General features: G+C 46.0%; 1 protein-coding gene across 1 annotated transcript in view; it reads left to right on the top strand.

Moving 5' to 3' along the window:
- LOC311310406 (MAM domain-containing glycosylphosphatidylinositol anchor protein 2) overlaps positions 1 to 25675 on the top strand; it is a gene marked incomplete at both ends in the record, with an annotated part of 184099 nt that overhangs the window by 43603 nt on the left and 114821 nt on the right. The window contains one exon of the mRNA XM_084439894.1: positions 16450 to 16589. Within this exon, the coding sequence (XP_084296020.1) occupies positions 16450 to 16589 (140 nt within the window). The remainder of the gene's footprint in view (positions 1 to 16449; positions 16590 to 25675) is intronic.

The raw sequence follows: 25675 nt of genomic DNA, 5'->3' as shown, positions 1-25675 counted from the left end.
AATAATGAGGTTTTAGGGGGCCGTTGGCAAGGCTTAACTGTACAGCTCCCCAGTGCAAGGGTTATGGATAGCACACACACACACACACACACACACACACACACACACACACACACTCTGGAAGGGTTATGGATAGCACACACACACACACACACACACACATACACAAACTCTGGGAGGGTTATGGATAGCACACACACACACACACACACACACACATACACAAACTCTGGGAGGGTTATGGATAGCACACACACACACACACACACCCACACACACTCTGGAAGGGTTACGGATAGCACCGGATAAGCCTGCCAGCAGGCAAGGCCATTGGCCATGGTGCACCACGAGCATTGATAGGACGATCGTTTAGCTCCCGGGTCGCAGCAGCCAATCATCGCATAGTTCCTTGGCTGGTTTCTTTTTTGAGTTGCCAGCCCTTCCTGGCTTATTGTAGCCAACCACAAACAGTGCTTCTGGCTCACTCTGGCCAATCACCCGAATGCTGGTTGGTTTTGGCCTATCGTCAGAGAGCTGCTGCTTGTTCTCAGCCAATCTGGGCTTTATCCTACCCTACAGATGTCCGATTAGTGTTGTTGAGGGAAATCAACCCAGCACAACGGGGTTGCCATGCCAATGTGGCACCACAAGTGCCAACAGAGGAACTGGAGTACAGGATAGGAAAAACACACAGAGACTTAGTCAACTGGAACACAAGAGCGAGGGAGTGTGGTGTGTGTGTGTGCGTGTGTGTGCGTGTGTGTGTGTGCGTGTGTGTGTGTGTGTGTGTGTGTGTGTGTGTGTGTGTGTGTGTGTGTGCGTGCGTGCGTGTGTGTGATTATGGCTGAGTGTGGTCTGGATTTCTATTTTGCAGAGCTGTGCTGTACCTCAGTACAGCCAGCCTTGGTTCTAGCCGTGCCTTGAGATAGCAGACTCGGTTAACTCTCAAGGCACGGCCACAGATTTAAAACTTCATTATCTTATTACGACAACATAAACTTGTATAGACGGCCAAACTAGGGACACAGATACACCATTGTTGTTGCAGCTCACCGGTCCATACTGGTCCATACCGGTTCATACCGGTCCATACCAGTCCATACCTGTCCATACCGGTCCATACCTGTCCATACCGGTCCATACTGGTTCATACCGGTTCATACCGCTCCATACCGGTTCACGGGTGATTGGGTTGTAAGTAATGATTGTCTCAGCACTTGTCACACTCATCTGATGAAGTGATGGTAAAGAGGAAGTGGCAAAGGACAGCGTCAGCCTGTTAGACAATGAGAGCCTCGTACAACTTTACAATAAAATGACTGTTGGCTGCCATCGGCTCACAAAAGCCAGGTGTGTAACCTTGTGACCTTTTGCCGAAAATCACCGTTTTGAATCCAAAATTGGTAATTTGCGTGATTTGATACAATGAGTTTTTGAAATTGTTGGGGGGGGGTGGAGGGGGGAGTCTGGGTCTGTGAGGACATAATCACGGGGAATGAAATGAGAACCATGCCTTGTTAAAAAAAACAAGTGCAGATTCACAATAGCTACAACCATGCACTGCTACAGTATGTGCAGCTCGGTCAAATTTTTGTGAACCATTATTTTGTACATTTTAATGGTACTGTACATAGGATTACATATAGGCTCATATTGTATTTGCCCTATTGCTTTTTGGGCCAAGGAAGAACCCATACAATTTTGGAGCAGATACAGAATTTGGACATTGATGTTAGCCCTGATGGTTCCATTGTCTTTATGCTAAGACTCTATTAGCAAGGCTAATACTGTCATAACCACAACGCAATTAGAAGTTTTACAACGTGCTAGGAATTTGATTTCCGGCGAGGTGCATAACAATTAGACAGGGTGCAGGGACGAGACAGGACAGATACATGAGGGTCTGTCAGCAAAACTGCCCGGACCATAATTATTTAAAACTTCTTCAATTAAAAACTTCTTCAATTAAAAATATCTTTAAAATCATGTCTCAAATCTACCCAGTACAAGAGTAGGCTTAGTATGTTTATTCTTCATCACCCAGTGCTTGAACTCACAACCTTAGACACCAAGGAAAAGTCATGATGTTGTTGAGCTGCCAGCCAAGTGAGAATGCTCCCTCCTACCTCCAGGCCGTTTTCAAACCCTTCACCCCCTCCCAACCGCTACGCTCTGCTACCTCAGGGCGACTGGTTGCCCCGTCACTCCGAGGCCCCTGCGGTCGAGCGACGCGGTCACAGCTCTTCTCTGTCCTGGCCCCGTTACAGTCATTATGCCACTTGAGAAGGGGGCAAATGCCAAGCTCAGTGAAAATAACAGAAGCTGAATTGAGTTTTAGTGGTCATGAAATCAAGGTATACACCTCTTGGTCCTGGTGCAGGGACGAGACAGGACAGTGTAAAGACAGGACAGTGTAAAGACAGGACAGTGCAAAGACAGGACAGTGCAAAGACAGGACAGTGTAAAGACAGGACAGTGCAAAGACAGGACAGTGCAAAGACAGGACAGTGCAAAGACAGGACAGTGTAAAGACAGGACAGTGTAAAGACAGGACAGTGTAAAGACAGGACAGTGTAAAGACAGGACAGTGTAAAGACAGGACAGTGCAAAGACAGGACAGTGTAAAGACAGGACAGTGTAAAGACAGGACAGTGTAAAGGGCGAGTACAAAAAGCTAGTGCAAAAAAAGGTAAAGCTAAAGAAAAGAACAGTCTGCGAAAAGTAGTGCAGTCAGTGTATATACAGTGAGTATGCAGAGTGTAGTGTGTAGGTGAGTGTGTGTGTGTGTGTGTAGGTGAGTGTACGTATGTGTATATGTGTGTGCGGTGTGATGTGTGAGTGCGGTGCCATCATTTCCTTTGGTAGACCAAATTTCTTCATCTGCCTCAGGAAGTACAACCACTGCTGTGCCTTCTTCACGAGGGAGCTGGTGTTCAGCTCCCACTTGAGGTCCAGGGAGATGGTGGTGCCCAGGAAGTGGAAGGAGTCGACAGTGGACACTGGGGTGTCGTTCAGTTTGGGGGGGGGGGGGGGGGGGGTTGATGATGATGTAGTTAAACAAAACACTTGTTACAGTAATTATGTCACTTGAGAAGGGGGCAAATGCCAAGCTCAGTGAAAATAACAGAAGCTCTCTTAATATTTTAATTGACCAAACATCAGTGAAGAAAGAGCAACAAAAAAAATGTCCTAGCTACAACCCCCCTTCCCCCCCCCCACACACACACGCACACACACAAGATATTCTGTTTATATAGCAACGCCATAATGAATAAATGCAAATGGGTGACATTTGTGATCATTTACTTAACTTCAACTATGTGAATTTAAGTGAATTATGTGGTTCTGTTTCAGAATGAGAGAGTTAGTGGAGAGCGAGGGACTGAGGGTAAAGCAGATTGAGGCGTGAGATGCGAGTGGAGCTGAAGCTGACTCAAGCTTGAGGCAGCTATGGACATTAATTGCGCACACATTTCCATTGTGGGATTTAGCACAAAGAACTCCAAAGTAAATCGGCTGCAGCTGAGAGGAAGAGCCAGTACTTTGTAGAGGAATGTGAAGTGATTTTCACACAGCAAGGTGGTGATGTGGCCTGGTGAGAGCTTTGTCATTTACTGACTTTCGCAGACCTCCACATTGCTCCACTGAAAAGACCTTGATGGAGTCGTGAAGAGAAAATCATAGGATAACTTTTTGAAAATTGCCGTTCAATTGTGGTCCTGCTGATTCACAGGATGCAATCCAGGCCTTTTGTTCAGACCCGTTGCCTACAGAAGCCGCCTTGTGAAGGACACATCACACTGTGAATAGGGCTGAAGAAGACCACTACTACATTCATGGACAAAAGGGTATCATCCTGTCCCAAAAGGGACATATATACAGAAGATGAATGTAATCTTGTAACAGCAGGGTAGTGCTGTTGCCTGTCAGTATTGCTTCCAGCATCACTTTCCTCTCTCTGGGTTCTCTCTCTGGGTTCGATCCTCTGGGTTCTCTCTCTGGGTTCTCTCTCTGGGTTCTCTCTCTGGGTTCGATCCTCTGGGTTCGATCCTCTGGGTTCTCTCTCTGGGTTTGATTCTCTGGGTTCTCTCTCTGGGTTCTCTCTCTGGGTTCTCTCTCTGGGTTCGATCCTCTGGGTTCTCTCTGGGTCCTCCAGGCCATTTTCAAACCCTTCACCCCCTCCCAACCGCTACGCTCTGCTACCTCAGGGCGACTGGTTGCCCCGTCACTCCGAGGCCCCTGCGGTCGAGTGACGCGGTCACAGCTCTTCTCTGTCCTGGCCCTGCATTGGTGGAATGAACTGCCTACGGACATCAGGACAGCAGAGTCACTGCAATCTTTGGCCACAGGCTCAAAACTCACCTCTTCAGGAAGTACTTCCACGATCCTCCCTCTTAAGCACCTATTGTATTTTTAGTTTGCTATTCTTGCACTTTGCCCTCAGCACTAGATTCTGCTCTTAGTCACTTGATTTAGAAAGGAGATGCACTTGTGAGTTCTGGCACGTAGTAGTACACGCAATTATTGTAAGTCGCTGTGGATAAAAGCGTGATCTAAATGACTGTAATGTGATAAAAATTAATGAGAAGCCGTAGATGGCTTCACACTATGACTTAGGCAAAGTTTGATGTGCAAAGTTTGATGTGCAAAATTATGCTTTTTCATGATTGGGAAGGCAGATTTCCTAGGAAGAAGAAGAAGAATATTGGCAAATTCAAAAGGGACCGGCAGCTGAGCTGCCCAGCCCCTAATAACTATTTCAATATGGGGTGTCTCAGTCACTGTTTGATGGCTGCTGGCACAAAGGTGCGCCTGAACCGCTCCGTTTTGCACCTGGGTGGGAGGAGCCTGTGGCTGAAGGTGGCCCCACCTGACTCAGATCATCATAGAGGGGATGAGAGGGGTTGTCCAGGATGATTTATAGCGAGGAGTGAGTTTAACCGATGGTAGCTTCCGACAGCTGTGTATCCGCTGCCCCCAGAGGACTGTGGCTCCTAACAACCCAGCAGTGTGGTTTCAGAACCACGGACAGTTACACCAGCCTTACATCAGTGTGGTTTCAGCACCACGGACAGTTACACCAGCCTTACATCAGTGTGGTTTCAGCACCACGGACAGTTACACCAGCCTCACATCAGTGTGGTTTCAGCACCACGGACAGTTACACCAGCCTCACATCAGTGTGGTTTCAGCACCACGGACAGTTACACCAGCCTCACATCAGTGTGGTTTCAGCACCACGGACAGTTACACCAGCCTCACATCAGTGTGGTTTCAGCACCACGGACAGTTACACCAGCCTCACATCAGTGTGGTTTCAGAACCACGGACAGTTACACTAGCCTCACATCAGTGTGGTTTCAGCACCACGGACAGTTACACCAGCCTCACATCAGTGTGGTTTCAGCACCACGGACAGTTACACCAGCCTCACATCAGTGTGGTTTCAGAACCACGGACAGTTACACCAGCCTCACATCAGTGTGGTTTCAGCACCACGGACAGTTACACCAGCCTCACATCAGTGTGGTTTCAGCACCACGGACAGTTACACCAGCCTCACATCAGTGTGGTTTCAGCACCATGGACAGTTACACCAGCCTCACACCAGTGTGGTTTCAGAACCACGGACAGTTACACCAGCCTTACATCAGTGTGGTTTCAGCACCACGGACAGTTACACCAGCATCACATCAGTGTGGTTTCAGAACCACGGACAGTTACACCAGCCTCACAGCTACTGCTGCAGCATCTCAGCAGTCAAACTGCACTGCAGTAGTCTCACTATAGAGAACACCTCTCAGCGTGCATCCTGTTTAACGCTACGGTGTGTAGGCTTGTACAGGAATACCATCCTGTGAAAAGGCAATTGTGCCTCTGAGTCGGCACCATCTGGTAGATTGGAGTCATAGTTGCCAAGACATGCTCCGACCATTGCCCCACATTTCGCTTATAGTCTGTCTCCCTGACCTCAGCACTACGGAGGCGCCCGGAGGAATAACATGTGCTCCAACAGCGCCCACCTTCACTGTTCTTCACCTTTCTCTCTCTCTCTCTCCCTCTCTCTCTCTCTCTCTCTCTCTCTCTCTGATCTTCCACAGGAACCTAGACCCTTATTCTCCTTCACCCTCCTCTCTCTCCTCTGCTCCCTCCCCCCCCCTCCCTCCCCCAAAGCTCCAATAATAGCGTAGGCGTTTGTGTTTCGAATAATATTAGTGTTTTCTTCTAAATTGAGCAGATAACAAGCAATCCCTCTCTCCGGCGCATGGTAATACCTAAACAAATGTGGGCTGAAATGAACACTTTCAAAATTCCCAGCGTCAATTAGTCTCCTCGTGTCACGCAAGACGAACGCGTCTCCGTTCAGCTTTTCAGCGGTCACCTTTAAAGGCTGTTTGCTTTGTGCTGGGGTGGGATGAGAAGGACCTTCCCGAGTTCTCCGTTGGTTGTGTGTGCCGCTGCTGCTGTGCTACAGTACGCGTGATAGATGACCCACTGTACAGTACGCGGACAGTGCGATCCATACAGAGGGCTCATTTACGATAACAGTTAAGGGAGGGGAGGGCATTGCGAGAGCATTAACGAGTGTAATCGATACCCCCCCCCCCTGGCAACCGGGCGAGGTAATGGAGGTGATGTAGTAAAGTTATGCATGTGCTGAACAGCTCAACCCAAACCAGGGCCACTGGACAAGTCTGTTTTCATTCTGCGGTTAGCGGTCTCATAACCCAGTGGTTACAGCATCTGACCATGGGGTCCAAAGGTCCCTGGTTCAAGACCGGGTCAGGCCACTTGACAATCATTGTCTACCTTTGTGACATTGAGCAAGGTACTTAACCCCCGATACTAGCTCAGAACATTGTCAGTCACTTTGAATGAAGGAGAGGAGAAGGGTCATGAAGCATAGGTTCAGATGCCGGTTGGTAATATAGCTCTGTGACCACTGTGGTCACCTTCATGTCCATTTGTAGTGTTGGCTGAGTTCCCATTACTCATCGCCTTGTACCATTGTGCCCATGCACAAGGCACTAAACCCCAACACAAACCCATAACATCCAGGGGCACTGTTCATGCTGTCTGACCCTGTGCTCGACTCGACCAATGTTAGAAGAGCAGAAGACCGATTGATACAAGTATAAAAACGAGTTTAAGATCTTAATCTGAATATACAGTGTCATTGTTATGTTCTCATTGCTCACTGCTACAGTATCATTGTCCCGTTGAAACTCTCTTTCCCATGAGCCTCTCCTGATGTGAGGAGCAGTTACAGTAAGCGCCCACAGTGGTGGTCCTGGAAGCCACATGATAATTGGAATAACAGAAACAGAGCAGCAATTCTTCCTCATTGTACTCATGGGTATGGCATATTGTGCTTGTGCAATATTTCTCTTCTCTCTCTCTGTGTTCTCTTTCTCCTTCTCTCCCTCTGTCACCCCCTCTCTATCTCTTCTCCGTACGCTGAGAAGCTCAACAAAGCGAGAGAACTAGCAGAACATGGATAATAGTCCTGCAGGTCGGTGTGGGCACATTAAGCCGTGCGTCAATGAGCCCCAGCTGTTTGGGGCTTTTTCATGTTTCATTTGTTTGTCAAATTTCGAGCCTCCCTCAGTGCCAAGAAGCCCCGGTGCCAGTCTGCCGGTCCAGAAGCACGGTGACAGGCCCACTTTTAGCCAAATCCAATTTAATCTCTATTGGGGGCAGTGGATAAAGCTGTCTCCGGTCTCCCATCAGTGAACCACAGCAGGAGCGTATATCGGCTCTCTGGTGGGAACTATTTGCTCAACACACACGTAGACAAACACACATGGTAGAGCTTAGGTACTGTACAAACACACACGGTGGCGCTTATGCATGTGTGTGTGTGTTTGTGTACAACAGGGGAAGTGATGTAATTATTGGTGGAAACAACAGGCACATTTGGCGCAACCTGCTCTTAGCCTCCAGCCTGTCTGTAATCCTTTGGGTGCTCACCTGAAAGGAGGGTGCTCACCTGAGAGGAGGGTGCTCACCTGAGAGGAGGGTGCTCACCTGAGAGGAGGGTGCTCACCTGAGAGGAGGGTGCTCACCTGAGAGGAGGGTGCTCACCTGAGAGGAGGGTGCTCACCTGAGAGGAGGGTGCTCATCTGAGAGGAGGGTGCTCACCTGAGAGGAGGGTGCTCACCTGAGAGGAGGGTGCTCATCTGAGAGGAGGGTGCTCACCTGAGAGGAGGGTGCTCACCTGAGAGGAGGGTGCTCACCTGAGAGGAGGGTGCTCACCTGAGAGGAGGGTGCTCACCTGAGAGGAGGGTGCGGAGGCTCTGACAGCCAGAGACACAACCTACAGTACAGTAGCCTATACCTTAAAGGGCAGGTTCGGAATGTAGCATTATAAGCCATGTTATAAGGTGATTTATGATCATATCATCATATCATATCATATCAATATCATAAACTCATATAAAACTTTGATATTGGCCATTGTATATTATACAACGGCCAATATCAAAGTTTTATCAAACGGTGAACTCTCGAGATATAGCCCATCGCCGATAACACACTCAATGGATCCATAAGTGCATAGACAAAATCCCTCAAAAACAGCATAAACTCTTGTTTTCAAATACAGGAAACTCACAGAGTGGTCAGTGGTGTCCGTTGATGTTCTGACAAAACAATCGGCACAAAGTATGCTTCCGATCAGCTTTTATTTATCATTTAGCATAGAACTCGCAGTGCATACACTAAACTTCCGCTTGAACTTTGAGAGGTCTCGACTACCGTAGAAGAAGAAGAGACGCTTCCGGGTCACAGGTCTACACAACAACAACAACAACAACAACAACAACAAGTCGAGAAGCCGAGGATTGCTTTGCAGCTGGTATTTCTTTGATAGTGTTAGATAGAAGTGTTTGTTGATCAAAACAAATATGGGACGCTGATGAATCTAAACATCTCTGGCTTTGTTGTCAATACAAATCAATGGATATAATATGATCAATAAAACCCGATCGGAAGCTAAATTTGTGGCTTTTTTTTTTTTTTTGCCAGAACATCAACGGCAACATTGCTCCGTGGACCACCAATCCCCTCCCGCATGCATACAGCTTCATCCATTTATTGTTTACTGGATATATGGTCAGTCGTCCCGTTAACTGAGAATCTCAGTACACCCGTTGCTATCGACCATAGTTTAGTAGTAGGACGCTCAATTGTTGGAGGTGAACTGAATACTGAGAGCCCTAGTATGATCAGCACTGTGATGAAAGATTATTCATGGTTTGTGATTGATGGACTCTCTGTAGTATTTATGGCGATTGCCTTTTCAACACAACTGGAGCGTCATACAATCTGTGTTTCTGATTGCGGTCTGTAGTGGAGTAGTGGTTCCCAGCTTCATCCATGCAGGCCTTAATGACCATTCCCTACTGTTGATGACATGTAAAGCCAGCCAGCGGAGTGGTCTCCCACTATTAAGACCCCAGTAACTCTAAATCTAGGAGGCCCAGAGTCTTCTGTAATAGATAAATTCCAATAAAATAAAATAAAAATTTGCTCCCGGTGTGAACACAGCATAAGAGCCCACTTTTGCAAATTTGTGAACTATTTGGAATAAAAGTAACCAGCTTGGACTTGCAAAGATGAACCTTGGTATTCTCGACTACTCTTTTCTTAATTATCATAATAAATCTATAACACTTCCCTGATACATTACTTTCAGACTTGTGTTGCACTGTTTTAATAGAAATGATGGGAAGTATAGAGACCTGTTGGGGTGATGGTGGAGGAAGTATAGAGACCTGTTGGGGTGATGGTGGAGGAAGTATAGAGGGGTGATGGTGGAGGAAGTATAGAGGCCTGTAGGGGTGATGGTGGAGGAAGTATAGAGGCCTGTAGGGGTGATGGTGGAGGAAGTATAGAGGCCTGTAGGGGTGATGGTGGAGGAAGTATAGAGGCCTGTAGGGGTGATGGTGGAAGAAGTATAGAGGCCTAACAGGGTGATGGTGGAGGAAGTATAGAGGTCTAACAGGGTAATGGTGGAGGAAGTATAGAGGCCTGTTGGGGTGATGGTAGGGCTGCTCGATTAATCGGATTTTAATCTAGATTACGATTTGGGCTGTCAACGATCATTAAAACTAAATAATCGCCATAAAACGATTTTGCACAAATCAAGCGCACCCTACACTGCAGAGCTATACTGTGCTTGGCCCCTCCCCCACCCCCCAAAGCCCCAAAACAAACACTTCAAAGCGAGACGAGTTGTCAAGCGAGGCGCACGCATGCTCCTCTCGAACAAAACACGACAAGAAGAAGATTATGGCAGCAGAAAGAGAGGTGGACAAGAGAGCTAAAACAACGTCAGTGGTCTGGAAACACTATGGGTTCGCGGAGACAGATTTGGACCAAGTTGACACGGTGTGTAAAATTTGCTACACAGTCGTAGCTGCCCCTCAAAGTAGCCCTTCTCAGTGCATTCCGCTCACTCATGCCAGACAACAGTCCTTTGCCGGTCCATTCACTTTGCCGTCAAAATAAATCGGTGTCGGCCTATTTAGGAGAGGCGCTCATATTTACAAGTGTCAGATAAACATGAAACGTCACTTACCTTAGCAAAAGGGTCTATTTTAACAAATGCTGGGTTTTGAAGCCTCGGCGCTACCATTAAATAACTTATTTAGACACGTTCTGTCCTAGTGAAATTATTTTTCCGAGGTAGTCTTCTTCTGTGGTGGTGGCGGTGCTTTGAAGCTTCTTTATTTTCAAGGTCAAGGTTCACTATTTGTCTCCCAAAGAACATTGTTAAAAAGACAAGCCACTGTCAACATTTAATAAATTAATTGTTATCAAAGTCAATAATTTGATTTGTTAAGAAAATGTTAAAACTTTTGATTAAAAAAAAAAATTCAATGAATAATCGTGTTTAATAATCGTGATCTCAATATCAATCAAAATAATCGTGATTATGATTTTTGCCATAATCGAGCAGCCCTAGGTGATGGTGGAGGAAGTATAGAGGCCTAACAGGGTGATGGTGGAGGAAGTATAGAGGCCTGTTGGGGTGATGGTGGAGGAAGTATAGAGGCCTGTTGAGGTGATGGTGGAGGAAGTATAGAGGCCTGTAGGGGTGATGGTGGAGGAAGTATAGAGGCCTGTAGGGGTGATGGTGGAGGAAGTATAGAGACCTAACAGGGTGATGGTGGAGGAAGTATAGAGGGGTGATGGGGTAATGGTGGAGGAAGTATAGAGGCCTAACAGGGTGATGGTGGAGGAAGTATAGAGGCCTGTTGGGGTGATGGTGGAGGAAGTATAGAGGCCTAACAGGGTGATGGTGGAGGAAGTATAGAGGCCTGTTGGGGTGATGGTGGAGGAAGTATAGAGACCTAACAGGGTGATGGTGGAGGAAGTATAGAGGCCTGTTGGGGTGACGGTGGAGGAAGTATAGAGGTCTGTAGGGGTGATGGTGGAGGAAGTATAGAGGCCTGTTGGGGTGATGGTGGAGGAAGTATAGAGGCCTGTTGGGGTGATGGTGGAGGAAGTATAGAGACCTAACAGGGTGATGGTGGAGGAAGTATAGAGGCCTGTAGGGGTGATGGTGGAGGAAGTATAGAGGCCTGTAGGGGTGATGGTGGAGGAAGTATAGAGGCCTGTAGGGGTGATGGTGGAGGAAGTATAGAGGCCTGTAGGGGTGATGGTGGAGGAAGTATAGAGGCCTGTTGAGGTGATGGTGGAGGAAGTATAGAGGCCTGTTGGGGTGATGGTGGAGGAAGTATAGAGGCCTGTTGGGGTGATGGTGGAGGAAGTATAGAGGCCTGTTGGGGTGACGGTGGAGGAAGTATAGAGGTCTGTTGGGGTGATGGTGGAGGAAGTATAGAGGCCTGTTGGGGTGACGGTGGAGGACGTGGATCTCTGCTATAAACCACTGCTGTATGCGGAGATGGATCGACACTCTTGTCTTAGAGGTAAGAGACCTTTGGCTTAAAAATTCAGGACGTCAGTTTACTGTATGTGTAATGCCTTTTGGATTGCAGTTTAAACGGTGTCAACGTAATTTTGATAAAAGATTATGCTTCGCTTCTTTAAGTGCAGGTTAAACAGGGGCATTTGGAACAGCTCCAGTCCAATAATCCACAACAGTTCTGGAGTGAAATTAATCGACCGGGCCCTAAGATAGTTATTTAAATACCTACAGTATGGAGGTAAGATTACCTACAATGGCAATATGCATAAAAACGTGTAATGGAAGTGAAATTCAAGTGTTTTGAAGGTATAGGAAAGTGAATTTGCCAATGTGTTTTCTGTAGACTCTATTCCACCATTTTTGATGAGAGTGCTCTGGCCAGCATACTAAAGTAATACCAAAGATAAACTTGGAAGGGGGGTGGCTGAAAATGGGTACACTGCAAACCAATTTCTAAATGGTAATCTCACCTTGGAACAAGCTACAATGGCCATGGACGAAGCAAACAATGGAACAGCAGTGGGAGTAGAGGCTTTTTAATGAAGTTCGTAAAACTCTCAAGGTATTGCCTGTGCTGTTTAGTTCATTCAAGGCGTGTTTCTTATTGTATCATTCCATCTCTTTGTTATAAGCCTATTATCAAGGCCTTAGTCTGCCAAGAGTGATCCAAGGCTTCTTTTATTAGTTCCAGAGTACGGTCTACAAAATATATTCATATATTCTTGACTACAGCCTCGGGCAGAATTTGGAGATGTCTGACTTACTTGCTGATGAGCAGAATGGAATTCAGGAGTACATGCCGTGTATGGATGTATTTACAGTAACCACAGTTATTAAAGCAACAATTTGGGAGGACAAAATCTACTTATGCATGCTTTAAAGATTTCCAGAAGGATTTTGATTGGGTTAACAGATATGTGCTTTTCTTTAAACTAATTTAGGGTGGTGTTGATGGTACAAAGTGTGTTGATATGCAAAGTTATCAGAGCATTACTGATAATTCGGAGTGAGGCAGAGATATGTTTTATCCCCTACCCTCTTTGCCATGATCTATAGCTAAGATAAGATAAGATTCTGGTTCAGGTGTAATATTGGACAATGTTGCCCTAGGATACTTATAGGGTTGCAAGGGCGCAATATTTCTGGTAAATTTCTGGAAACTATCGAAAGTTAAATTTGGGAATTTTGGAAATATTGACCGTTTTTTGTTGCAAAAGCTATAACAGGGAATGTTTTCAACCAATTTCGTAGCCTATCGACCCTGACCTTGTATCCAATTACCCCTTCCTAACTGTTGAGGATTTGTCACACACCTCAGCTGGTCTGAGATGTGAAGGGGAGAGAAAACTCCTTGACTCTCTCAACTCCTTCAGAAAACATTTTATCTAATTAATTTTTCAGTTTTGCAGCTGGAGTATGGGGTTACAAGAATGCCAAAAAAGCAAAATCTATCCAGAATAGAGCCAAATTGGAAGATGTTTTCTTGGGGTACATGCATTTCCCCCTAGTCTTGCAATCCAGGGAGATACGGAAACACCTGTATAAGAAAGAGGAGAGGGCCACGGTGTTCTGGATGTTCTGTCCAAGTCTAAACCGTGTCGCCTGATGAAGATACTCTTTGTAGTCAGGGGAACAAACCGACGCAATGCAAAAAAGGAAGTCCAAGGCAACTCTTCTAAGAATGAAAAAGTCTTTAATATATGGATATGTTTCCGCCATGCAAGCCCTTCATCAGGGTGTGAAGGTAGATATAGGTTGGGGAACTGGTGAAAATAAAGCAAAGGGAGAAATTATACAACTGTGGAACTGCCTCATTAAGTTACCAGAAAGTAGGATGGATAACCAAAAAAAAAATCAATTGGGATATGGCTCTGTCACCCCTGAATCATTTTTTTCTCTTCTTAGAGAGTGTATATTCTATAACATTCTTTGCTGTAACATTAATATGTTGAAACAATGGTTAACCCTCAATTAAAGAGAGAAATGGTCAAATGACATAATGGTCTAAGCCTAAGAAGATGAAGCAGCGTTTTACTGAGCCTTATGCTACTTCCTTTCTAATACAGGAAGCCAGAGATCATTGTGTGCTCAGGTAGTTGATGGCAGTGGATGGCAGACTTTGGAGTGGTTATCTAAGGCGGAAGTATTTAAGACAGCCAATTTTATTTCTAAGGCCTGGAATAGAAGGCAATGTCAGATTGTTAAGTAAGATAAACCAGGCTCTCCTGACATGACATGTCAGTTAACAGGCTTAATTGTGTGGCTAGGTGTGTCATATGTTGAATTATATAATAATTATTAATAATTTATTTATATAGCACTGTTCATATAAACAAATGTAGTGCTTTACAGAATAAATATGTGTTTGTGTGTTCATGTGTGTGTGCATTCGTGTGAACTAGGTCTCTAATTACTGATGTCTCTCCAGTTTCCTCTAGCAGCTCTTGTGCTAGGACTGATAGCATATTACTGAGATACTGGCTTATTGGAGTAAATTGCTTTAGCACCATGTTCGCCCAGTGCCCTTGGGTCCTGTCCTTAACCTCCTTTGTTTTAAGTGTCACTCTGAAGCTCCCTATCTCACACCCGGCCCGGCTCTCAATTCTCAATATCCCCCCATGGAATTATTCACCACAAGAGGCTCTGCTCCCTAATGAAGAACGCCCAAAGTAGGTTCTGTCCATGAGGACAAGCAGTTAGCATTTCCGTGATAGCCTAGCATCCATCTCAGTCTTAATCAATCTGCAAAACATTCAGCCTGGCTGAAAAAGCACTACAGGGCATTAAGCTAACAAGCAGAGAGAGAGACTGACTGAATGAGACAAACAACAGAGAGTGAGTGCAGGAGAGAGAGAGAGAGAGAGAGAGAAGGATGGAGTGGTCGCCCCGAGTGACAAAGGAGGCGGCGTGGCCGAGACTCCCCAGTACGACCCGGAGGAGGAGACGGAACGCCACTTCGCTCATTAGCTTCCTAGACCAGAGAGATGCCAGCCTGACGGTGGCCTCGTGTCACCCTGTAATCGGGGCTTAGTCTAACAGAGAGTTGCTTTCTCTGCTTGAATCCCGACTTCACAGGCCTCACGCGTCCCCGGGCTCGCCTACTGCTTCTCTCTGATGGAAGCAGAGGGGATGCTGGATGTTCACCAGTGTTGCCCCCCCCCCTCCCACTTTCCTGCAGATCCCTCCAGGGCCCCGTCCAAACACGGTGAACCCTCAGTCCTCATAACCGTCAGCGGGGGTCAGCCCAGCGGAAGAGAAAAACACCGCACACCTGCGCAGTAATTAGGAGAGCTGACAAACAGCTGCGAGCGATTTAGAATAGAGTGAAATGTGGGTGAGCGCCGTTTGCGCGGGTAACATTTCAATCAGTTTCACTGGACTATGAGAGCGCGGGTTTACGATGCGTAGCGTAACGTAGGCTATATTTAGAGATTTCTGTTGGGTTATTATGTGTTGTGAAGGTATTATGCTTATTATTGAATCACAACCTCAGTTTACGTTTAACACGAACGCACAGAGATTAATGGCGTCCGTGTGAAGCGCCAGGTGTATAGAAAGCAGAGGACTGTGGCTGTGGAGAATAAGCTGGTTATAAGTTCATATTCAGTGTTGAGTTTTCTTTCTTACTTTCAAAACGTAACTTATTACATATTACTTACTGTAGGTTCCTTTGAGTGTTAATTAACACGTTGCTATTACAATATGACTGTCTGTGTATAGTTACTCTTTACTTGTTACTAGTTCATTATTTGAGTTACTTTTCACCAAAAAGGCAAACAAATTTAATCCAAATAATATCAACTGAAACAGGCATGACTGCCCCTTTAGGAAGAGGAAATGTATCCATACATACGCGGCGGTCTGTGTTTCGGTAATGTAGTAATGCATTACTTTATGGAACATAGTAGCTGTAATAACATTGCTCAAATCCTATCTGTAATGCGTTATATTACTTAGTTACTACCAAGACCAATATGTTACGATAAAGCGTTACTTTTGTAATGCGTTACACCCAACTCTGTTAATATTCAGGTAGCAGCCAGCAGTCAGTCACCGGGGCACTCAGGGTGACTATTATATCAAAATGTCAGAAATCGATGAGCGAACAGCATCTGGCTCGGCTCAGTAGCACTTCTGTTGAGACTGATAACCTGTCCGTCTGAGCCTCTCCTGGAGCCGTCTGGATCGAATAGAATTAGTTTGGAAAATCTGAGGGGTGGAGAGGGGTGAGGTGATACACTAAAGTTGTCCCAAAAGCAGATGAAGGATAAGGGACACTTTTGAGAGTTATTTCAGGGTTTATTTGTCATTGACTCGTACTGTAGCGCGGTGGGGTTGGCAGTTCCAGCGCTAACGTATGTGAGCTCCAGCGTTGAGGTTTTTAATGCAGCGGTGATAAGTACTGTACATACAGTAAGGATCACATTTTCACAAACATGCGAGCGTCCATATACCAAACTCTCTCACCCACTCATCCCCATGCTAACATCGAGTGATTTTCCTCCTTTCCACAGCATCCCCTACTGTCCGTATTGTGCACTCGGGCCACGCCTGTAATGTGGAGGAGGAGCGTCACACAGAGAGGGTCTACACCATCAGGGAGGGTGAGACCCTGGAACTCACCTGCCTGGTCACGGGACACCCACGGCCACAGGTAAGACCCCTCCCCCCCCAATACTCTAGCAAAGGTGATTCAGAATCACATCCTCATGATCCTCATTAGACCAGTGGTTCTCAACTGTTGGAGCCTCAAGACCCATATTTTTCCTTATCATGAAGTCGCGACCCAAATTTATTCCACAGCACTCAAATTTATTCCACAAAAATAGAAAAAGTCTGTGACACATAACACAACATTGGCACACGTTAAGGTTAGCCCACTTCCTGTCTTGTCTCGTAAATAAATTATTGAAATTATTGAATTGAATTGAATTGTGTGTCCTGCAAAATAAAAACCCAACATTTTCTCTATAAATATCTATATATTTTAAAATCCCTTAAAAAAAAAGAAAAGAAAAGGGAAACCGTCCACGAGGCCGTGACCCAATCAAAACGGCTCCGCGACCCACCTTTGGGCCCACCAGTTGAGAAACACTGGTTTAGACGACCAAAATATTGTTATTATACTCCAAGGAGGTCCTCTTCAAGGAGCTGAAAGAAGCATTATATAATGTCTGTTGGAACGCTTTATATCCTGTTTGATGCCTGATATCTTGGGATGGTAAACTATATTGACTATCGAGTGTTCACGGCGCGTCATAAGTCAGCCATGTTGGAGGTATTAAGTTATTGAATGGAGATAGCTAGATATCTATCTTTATTCAGTAGCCTTATATCTCCGACTGATGACAGGCTGGGAAAACACTCTATCGAGTTGAGAATTGTCCATTCACTCCCTTTCCTACTCCTATGAATCAGATTGTGTTTGTGTGTGTGTGTGTGTGTGTGTGTGTGTGTGTGTGTGTGTGTGCACGTGTGCGCGTGTGTGCGTGTGTGTGTGTGTGTGTGTTTCACAAGCCCTCCACGTACCTCCACACTTAACTAGCTTAAAAGTCTAATCCTTATTACCGGCCCGTATTGTATTGTGCACCTGCATATTCATAATTAAAGCTGGCGGTTCTAATGAGAGTGTGAAGACAAAACAGCCAAAGACATCTGCCAAGTCAACACTGCGGAAAGACAACAACCTTGGTGAATCCACTAGAGAGAAGACAGGGATTTCACTTCATTTAATTTAACTCTCTTAATGCAGCAAATTAATGGGTTGAGCCCCGAGGGGAAGGAAGCTTTTGATTGGCTCTTGACATGTCTCCATCACCCATTGATACACATTATGACACAGAAGAGCTCTAGGCTATAGGACTTCACTCTAGTAAACAGCAGACCACAGATATGAAACGGCATAACAAACAGAAGTGATCTATCAACTCGCATCAACTGTTATCAACTCAGGCACGAATCAGATAGCAATCACATTCGGCTCTCACATTACGCTCTCACTAGGTAGTGCACTCGTTCGCCTTTTAAACATGTTGCCAGTGCTGTAACCAATTTGCCCGATTAGACAAATTAAACGGAACTCAGCACTGTCTTGGGACAGGATTATTCCCATTTGCATTAATTAATATTTAATTTGACTTTTGATCAATACACAGCCCATTAGTTTGTAGTCCTCCTCTCTGCAAGCTGGTGCGGTGACTGGTGGAGGTATCGATTCGTATATTTCGGTTGAAGAAGTAGGGCCTCTTAAATCAGCACGACGCCTCTGACACGTCGTTCATCTCCCGCCAGACTCCACAGCGACTACGGCTCCGAACTCTGTGTTTTCTGTTTAATTACAGTTTGACAGGGAGGGAAACAGACAGGGGTGGGAGGTGCGGGGTGGGGAGGGAGATCAAAGTGCCTCTACAGTGCGTGTCTGTGGCAGGAGCAGCCGGATTTCCTTTGAAATGGCGTCGTTACGGGATCCTCGGACGAGCACAGAGGTGGTTGGGTCTGTCACTCTGGGCTTAGGGATGGATCAGCACCCCCCCCCCCCCCCCCCCAGCGCCCCCCACCCCTCCGCACCCCCCTCCACTCTTGCGGGTCCCGGGGGCTCTGACTGACAGGTTGGGAGGGGGGAGGAGAGAGGGGGGGCGGCTGTGGCTTCCGCCACATTCTAAGATCCTAACCTTTCTTTTTCCAAGAGAACATCTAAGAAAGAGTAAGCAATTACACAGCGCAAAGGCTGCTTTATACTTTTTGTTTTATCTGCGCACAGACAGAGGCTTTTTGATTGGACAGATAGAGAGCTCCCATGAAACTCATCTAAAATACCAGTTAACAGCGATTTTCTTCTCTCTCTTGGCTGAAAATGTAATTCGTATTTTTTCATCGCATAACATAGTTCAGCTGTAGAATCACATCACCTAATGGCGTTGATGGTCGTTTACATCCTCCCAGTTATGGTACAGACCTCCCTCACTGAGCACCACTGTACAGTAGCTCCCTGTGCATCGGTGAGAATATCGCCAGCAGCACAGAAAGCGTAGGGGCCAATCGAGGCCAAAAAGCACACATATGCACACGCGCGCACACACACCTACACACACGCACACGTGTGTAACCCCTACGTTTCAGCATGCCCAGGGTGGTTTTCGAACCCACGTCTTCCGCGGGACAGACTCTGTTTGAACCTGTTCATCAGCGTGGGTGGACAGTGGAGGAGTGAGTTTAACCAACAACTCGCTTCCTACTCAGGACTCACGAGGACTCTGTTTACACTCAGTTAAACCTGCCCACACACGAGCACACCTGCACACATGCTTGCCAAACACACACACACACACACACACACACACACACACACACACACACACACAAACACACACACACACACAGGCACACACACACACTGGCACACAGCAGCCTCTCAGTCGCTCCATTTCCATTTCTTTGTTTAATGAATGTCTGTTCTTGTCAGTTATATGCAGATATGAGCCTTTTACAGCGTCCCCCTGGCACCAGCAGACAAGGGCTGCTAGGTCTGGTTCCCATAGCGACAGAGGGTTCAGAGGTCGTTGGGAGGAGCTTGCGAGACCAGACTCCCCGGGGAGATGTTAGAGGTGTTGATAAAATCTGAGGGGCCAGTCTGGTGTCTAGTCAACTGGCTTACTCCCTTGGGGGGACTTTCTCAAATATCAAAACATCCCCCTTTTTTATGCCCATTGACTCTCTCTCTCTCTCTCTCTCTCTCTCCCACTCGCTCTCTCTCTCTCTCTCTCTCTCTCTCTCACTTTCCATCTCTCTCTCTCTTTCCATTTCTCTTTCTCTCTTTCCATTTCTCTCTCTCTCTCTTTCCATTTCTCTCTCTCTCTTTCCATTTCTCTCTCTTTCCATTTCTCTCTCTCACTTTCCATTTCCCTCTCTCTCTCTCTCTCTCTCTTCCCATCTCTCTCTCTCTTTCCATCTCTCTCTCATTCTCTCTCTCAATTTCCATTCAAAGTGCTTTATCGGCATGATACGATGCATCTTTCATTGCGAAAACATACATATAATAACAATATAGTAAATAGACCTGGATGATTCGATCAACAGAGCCTGATTCAGATGCCTGATCTCACAGTGGAATCATCGCAGCTGCGGGAAAATGTGGACATAAAACACAGGATCATTCCATTGGGGCTCTACGGGGGGGCCGCATGTCTGCTTTTACATAGAATTGCTTGGTTTCTCCCATTGAATCATGCTTCTATAGCCTATTTTGGTATCAGCCTATTAATAACCGTTAATAAACATGTCAAATAACGCATGTGCTTTCAATAGGTCACTTTAGTGTACGGGGCCAGCCCTATAGGCTAAAAAAATTAAGTGGATCTCTGTGATGATATGCAAATGATCCATGAGCATATTGGGAGAGTGTGCTGTTTGTATTCAGGTATATTGTTGCGTAGTTGCGCACCCTAGTTGTGGTTGTGGCCTTATTGTTAATAATAGCCTTGACACGTTCTTTATTTATGATGTGTGTAAAGTGTGTATAGCTAATTGCCTTGGTTTGCATCCATGAAAGTACTGCTTATTTATTGAGACTTCAATGTAAACCCCCCCCCCCCCGATTATCACAGGCTATTTCGCACACTGCTCTGCACTTTCAATTGCCACAGACAATTTTAGCCGATCATGTGATTTATTATTATTTATATGGTGGCCTATGCAAATAGAAAAAACATGATTCGACGATCAGATCTGACTAAATAAATCCTCAGTTTGCGACAGCGCTAGTAATTTCCTCACTGACGAAACGGCGCAGGTGCTCATCCAGGCCCTTGCGTCAGTCATTAAACCCCTGGTTTAATCGCCACGGTCACGGCTCTTCTCTGTCCTGGCCCCGCGGAGGTGGAACCAACTGCCCACTGATGTCAGGACAGCTTTGTTGTTTCAGTTACTGACAGGGCGAGGTTTAGGGTTAAAGGGTCAGGGTCTGGGCGAGGTTCATGGTTCAAGGGTCAGGGTGGCGTAGATGAGCAGGGCAGAGCTGTAGAAAGCTAGCCTCTGGCCCTGGGGGGGTCGAAGGTCACGGAAGGATGCACCTCAGCAGACTAGAGGAACTATGCCCCGGAGACTGGATGCTGGTGGTCTAATGGGTGCAGTGGAGCTTTTTTGTGAATGATTCTTTGTTTCAAATATGATCCACACACTTATACTGACGAGCCACGCAATGACACCTGCTACATACTGGGTTTACTTCAGTTCAGTGTGGTGTATCTTCGTGTGTGAAATTTCATGACTGGAATTTCTCTATCCTTCGTTTCATCCAGGCACGGTTGGTGATTTAAAACGTGGTGATTCAGCATTGGTATTTGAGACGGAGTATTTAAGTATTTGTTTAACAACCTTCTCGGGACCTGGGTGTCGTGAAATTTGGAGCACATTGTGTTTGTTTGATGGGACCGCTAGTTAACTGGGATTCATTCAGACCTGCGGAGACTATTGGCTGTCTGTCTGTGATCCGAACCACCCTAATTTGGCTGGGAGCGCTCCACTGCCATGCTTGGCCACACCTGACCACACAGGGTTCCCCCCAGTGCTGGAGGAAAGAGACGGCGAGCAATTAGAGGCTGTCGGGACCGAGATGACGGGAGCCACAGCAGGGCATTGTGGGAGATTTGCTGGGGGATTCGTGCTCTGGCATATGATCTTGGCATAACAACGGCGTCCGCATGCATAACAATTACCTCCACCCCTCACAACCGCCGCACGCGTGTTGTCAAAGACTGCTGGGATCCCGGTTGGATAGAAACCCAGCCAAGGCCGACGTTGATGTGGAATAGCACAGACTTTCAGAGAATCACATTATCATTGGAACGACTTTGCATTTTTTCCAGGGAAATGGTTTCATGTTTTCTAATGCTTTTCTTGATGCCTGCTGTGCAAAATCTGAACTCACAACCCCCGGTTTGTTGAATGTAGTCTGAATAATGCAACTCAAAGAGACGACAGATAAAAAGCCCCGTTTCTAGAAGCCGTGACTTGTTGGCCTACAGTAAAGCTATGTGAAGCTATGTGCTGTCAACCAGGGGTGTAGTGGTGACTAAAGAAGTGGGTATACTGTAGCAGAATCGTTACAGCTTTTGTATTAGTGGTGTTTAAATAAGTGGGTTATTTAACCCCCCCTCTTGCAGTAGTATAAATATGTGAAGGTGTTTAGCTATTTCTTTTAAAGGAGTATTTCCGCTGGGAATGTGAAGGTCAATTGAAATGGGGTCACTTATGTAGTATAAATGTGCAGTTATTTGTGAAATGTGTGCTTTATGGCCAGAGAAAAAACAGAAAATGTATTGTTTGCTCAAACGGACGAAACTTACAGTACAGCTACTACAATGCACTTCTCGCTCCCTTCCGTGGCCACACCCAACGGGCGGCGCGTCGAAGCCGTGAAAACTATTCGATGTGGACCCACTTACTTTGGGCAACACATGCTAAATATTCTGAAGTAGGCTACTTAAGGTTTCATTTATATATATATATATATACATAAGGTCCTTACACACCTGGCGCCATTTATTCGCATGATTAATTTGCAAATAATAGAATAAACTCCCATGAATGAAGACGTCGTACACATCAAATGCGAAGTTTCGCAGGATGAAAAAGTGGAAGAAATGTAATCTAAACAGTTTCGGGTTTTGCATTTATTCGCCAGCCAGTGCCAAAATCAGTTTGACCAACGATGTCGCTCGTTGTATACAACATCATATTGAAACAACAGTGGTGGCAGTCGTGAGAAAGTAGCCTATATAATGTAATATATATATATATATATATATACATATAAGCATTAAATTATGAAAACAAAACAACAACGTTCATATTGGTCCTCTGCCTACATGTGAGGGGCAGTATCACCAACAATACTTCAAACTGTGTTGGAGCCATAATGTCGTTTTGTTTGTCTTATTTAATCCATCTAAAGCACTGTATAGGCTACATGCAGTTCAACCCGAGGTTGAGCATTATAACTAACACTAGCGAGAAGCAGGTGTGAATGAGAAGCACAAACAGTTTTGTCAATGGCAATTGAGGGTGACTGGCGTGCTCGAGTTGGAATTGGAATTTGCTGAATGGAACATTGGAACTAGCAGCACAAATACAAGTATGTATGTCATTTGGGGAATGTTTTAGGGCTTACCAATCATAGACTGCTACTTTCAAAAGCAGGTAAGAAAGCATACACCTCAACATTTCAAACTTGCTTCAAGCGCTGAATTCATATGCGTCAGTGTAACAGGCCAGGGCTGCGTTTCCCAGAGGCATCACGGTGAACGCCGTAGCTTACCTTTTTATTTTGTGAGTAGATAGCTACAGTAGGAAAATGTGAATGTAGCTGGCGCTGTTAGTGAGACGCTAGTGAACAAGCGTATACAAAGAGCATGAGCTCTACTAGGGCGGCGGTATAGCTCAGAAGGTAGAGCGGGTCCTTCAGTGATCGTAGGGTTGGTGGTTCGAATCCCGTCTCCTCCTGGATACCAGTCGAAGTGTCAAATTGCTCCCAATGGGCAGGCAAGCGCCTTGCATGGCAGCTGCCGACATTGGTCTGTGAATGGCGCTCCGGGCCAGTGTAACAACTGGATGGGGAGCGCGTTACAAATGCAGTACCTATACTAATCGCTCTTGTGTGTAAATGGTTATTTTACAGATTTTGAAGTGAACTCTCCCAACTTCTACATATTTTCAAGTGTGGCAACAGTAGGCCTACTCTTGCTACTGATGTTTTTTTTGTTTTGTTTTTTGGCTTTTTTTTAACACCCAATAATTTGTGTAATCCATTCTGACAACAACCGTAATGTGTAAGCATGGACACGCTGATACCCATCACCCCCCCCCCCCCCCCCACCCCCCCACCACACACACACACACACCACCAGCACTCCGCCAGTACTGCCTCCTCAACACCCCCCCCAAAATGCAAATCCAGTTAGCCTCTCATAGGGCTAGAAGGAACCAATTATCATACCGCTCACACCATGCCTCTTCTCCTCACAGATAAGCCTAGTTTTCATCTCAGGGCAAGGAGAAAAGAGAGGGTCAGGAGAAAAGAGAGGGTCAAACGGTTCTCATCATGCGTACTTCCAGAATACCCCTCCAGTTGTGGATGACGGAGCCCATTCTCACAAGGCTGGAGGGAGACAGAGGCGAAAGTTTAAAAGCTCGGAGATAATCTGCTCTCTCGCCATGTGAAGCAAACAGAAGCACTTTCTCTTTGAAAACGCAGAGGGTATTTGAATACACGCTTCATAGTGTCGCGCTAACAATGCAAGTATTGATACTGTGCTTTTCTGAAACTCAAAGCTCTGTGCACAAAAGGAAGCGGTGAGGAAATGTGTGATGTACAGTAAGCTGGGAGAACATTGGATTCTGCTCAGGTTGCCACAAAAGCCGGATCTCTTTGTGTTTGCAGATAGATCCGGAGCACTGGAGGAGAAAGGCGGAGAATTGAAAAACTTTGCTTCATCTAATTTATGCTCAGAACTTATTTAACTTAAGGGCGTGTTATGTTGAAAGCATGCTATGCTTAACGGTTTTAATAGAGCCTCTATACACTCTGAGCAGGACTGCAACATTGATTGATTTTTTTTTTCTTCCTTTTTTTTCTATTGAACGTTTTTTTCGGCATTTCACATTCAAAGAGGCCAAGAGGCTTTTCTCTGCCACCTCTAAAAGCACTTAGTTCTGACATTAATATAACCACTTAAGGTCAATAATACAACCGCCTCTATCCTAGGAGACCAGTGTCATTGAGTTTGGTCATTTATTGAAGATGGAGGTCAATGCAAGGAAACACTGAGGTCTGAGCTCTTTCTGTTTCAATACAACATGTAGCCTTCAAGTCTCAGGCTCATTCTGTTCTCCCTGTTACTCTCACAACATGGCCGAGAGCAGAGGACGACTCTCTCAGTCTATTATAAACTTGGGATTGCGTCTGAAGCCTTCTCCTCGCCTGACTCCAGCCTTTCAGCCTTCCGGAATAAGACGCCACCTCAGGAATTCAATCCCTTCCTCTAACTCCCTTTCATCTCCATCTCCCTCTACATCTATATCTCCTTCTCTTTCTCCTTCCCTCCCCCTTTGCCTGAGTTAACCAGAACCCTTCCACTCCACTGGGCAGATATAGCCCAAAGTTGGAACTAAGCACGGATCAGACCCACATTCAATACAATAGCTACGTATCTCTGATAGCACCCAAAGCCGGTCCCCACGTGAAGATATCGCCGTTCCAGCTGATGCTATCTCTATCAGATGGGGGTGCTATCAGTATGTGACACAGTCCAACTCCCAGATATCGAATTCCAATGCAACGCTGCCCCTCTGCCCAGACAGAGATATGCGAGTCTCTGGAGACAGACTTTAGGATGAGAGATGATCCAACCAGGCCGCTTGGTGCTTCTGACTTGTTGCCCTTGGGCCTGGACCCTCAGCACCTGTCCTCAGCTGGCTCTAATGAGGCCACGACAGTGCAGTGGGACATGATGGAGAGTCAATTACAGCCCCGTGTTATATAGAGAAACAGCATTTCACCTTCCATTACACTCTGTGCTACACGGGCCAAGGGTGGTCCATCAGTTAGCCACAGGCATTAAAGCCGAGAAGGTGAAGCAGGGGTCAATTTGGTTGGAAATTTGAGGAGTCTGTTTTGTTTTTTTTCTTGCTGAAAATGAAAGAACTTTGGCATCTCATGGGTGTTCTTGCAGAAAACGAAAGACA

Source organism: Borostomias antarcticus, assembly GCF_949987555.1.
Source record: "Borostomias antarcticus genome assembly, chromosome: 6".
Lineage (NCBI taxonomy): Eukaryota > Metazoa > Chordata > Actinopteri > Stomiiformes > Stomiidae > Borostomias > Borostomias antarcticus.
Note: the sequence above shows the minus strand (reverse complement) of the source record. Positions and strands in the feature narration are given on the sequence as shown.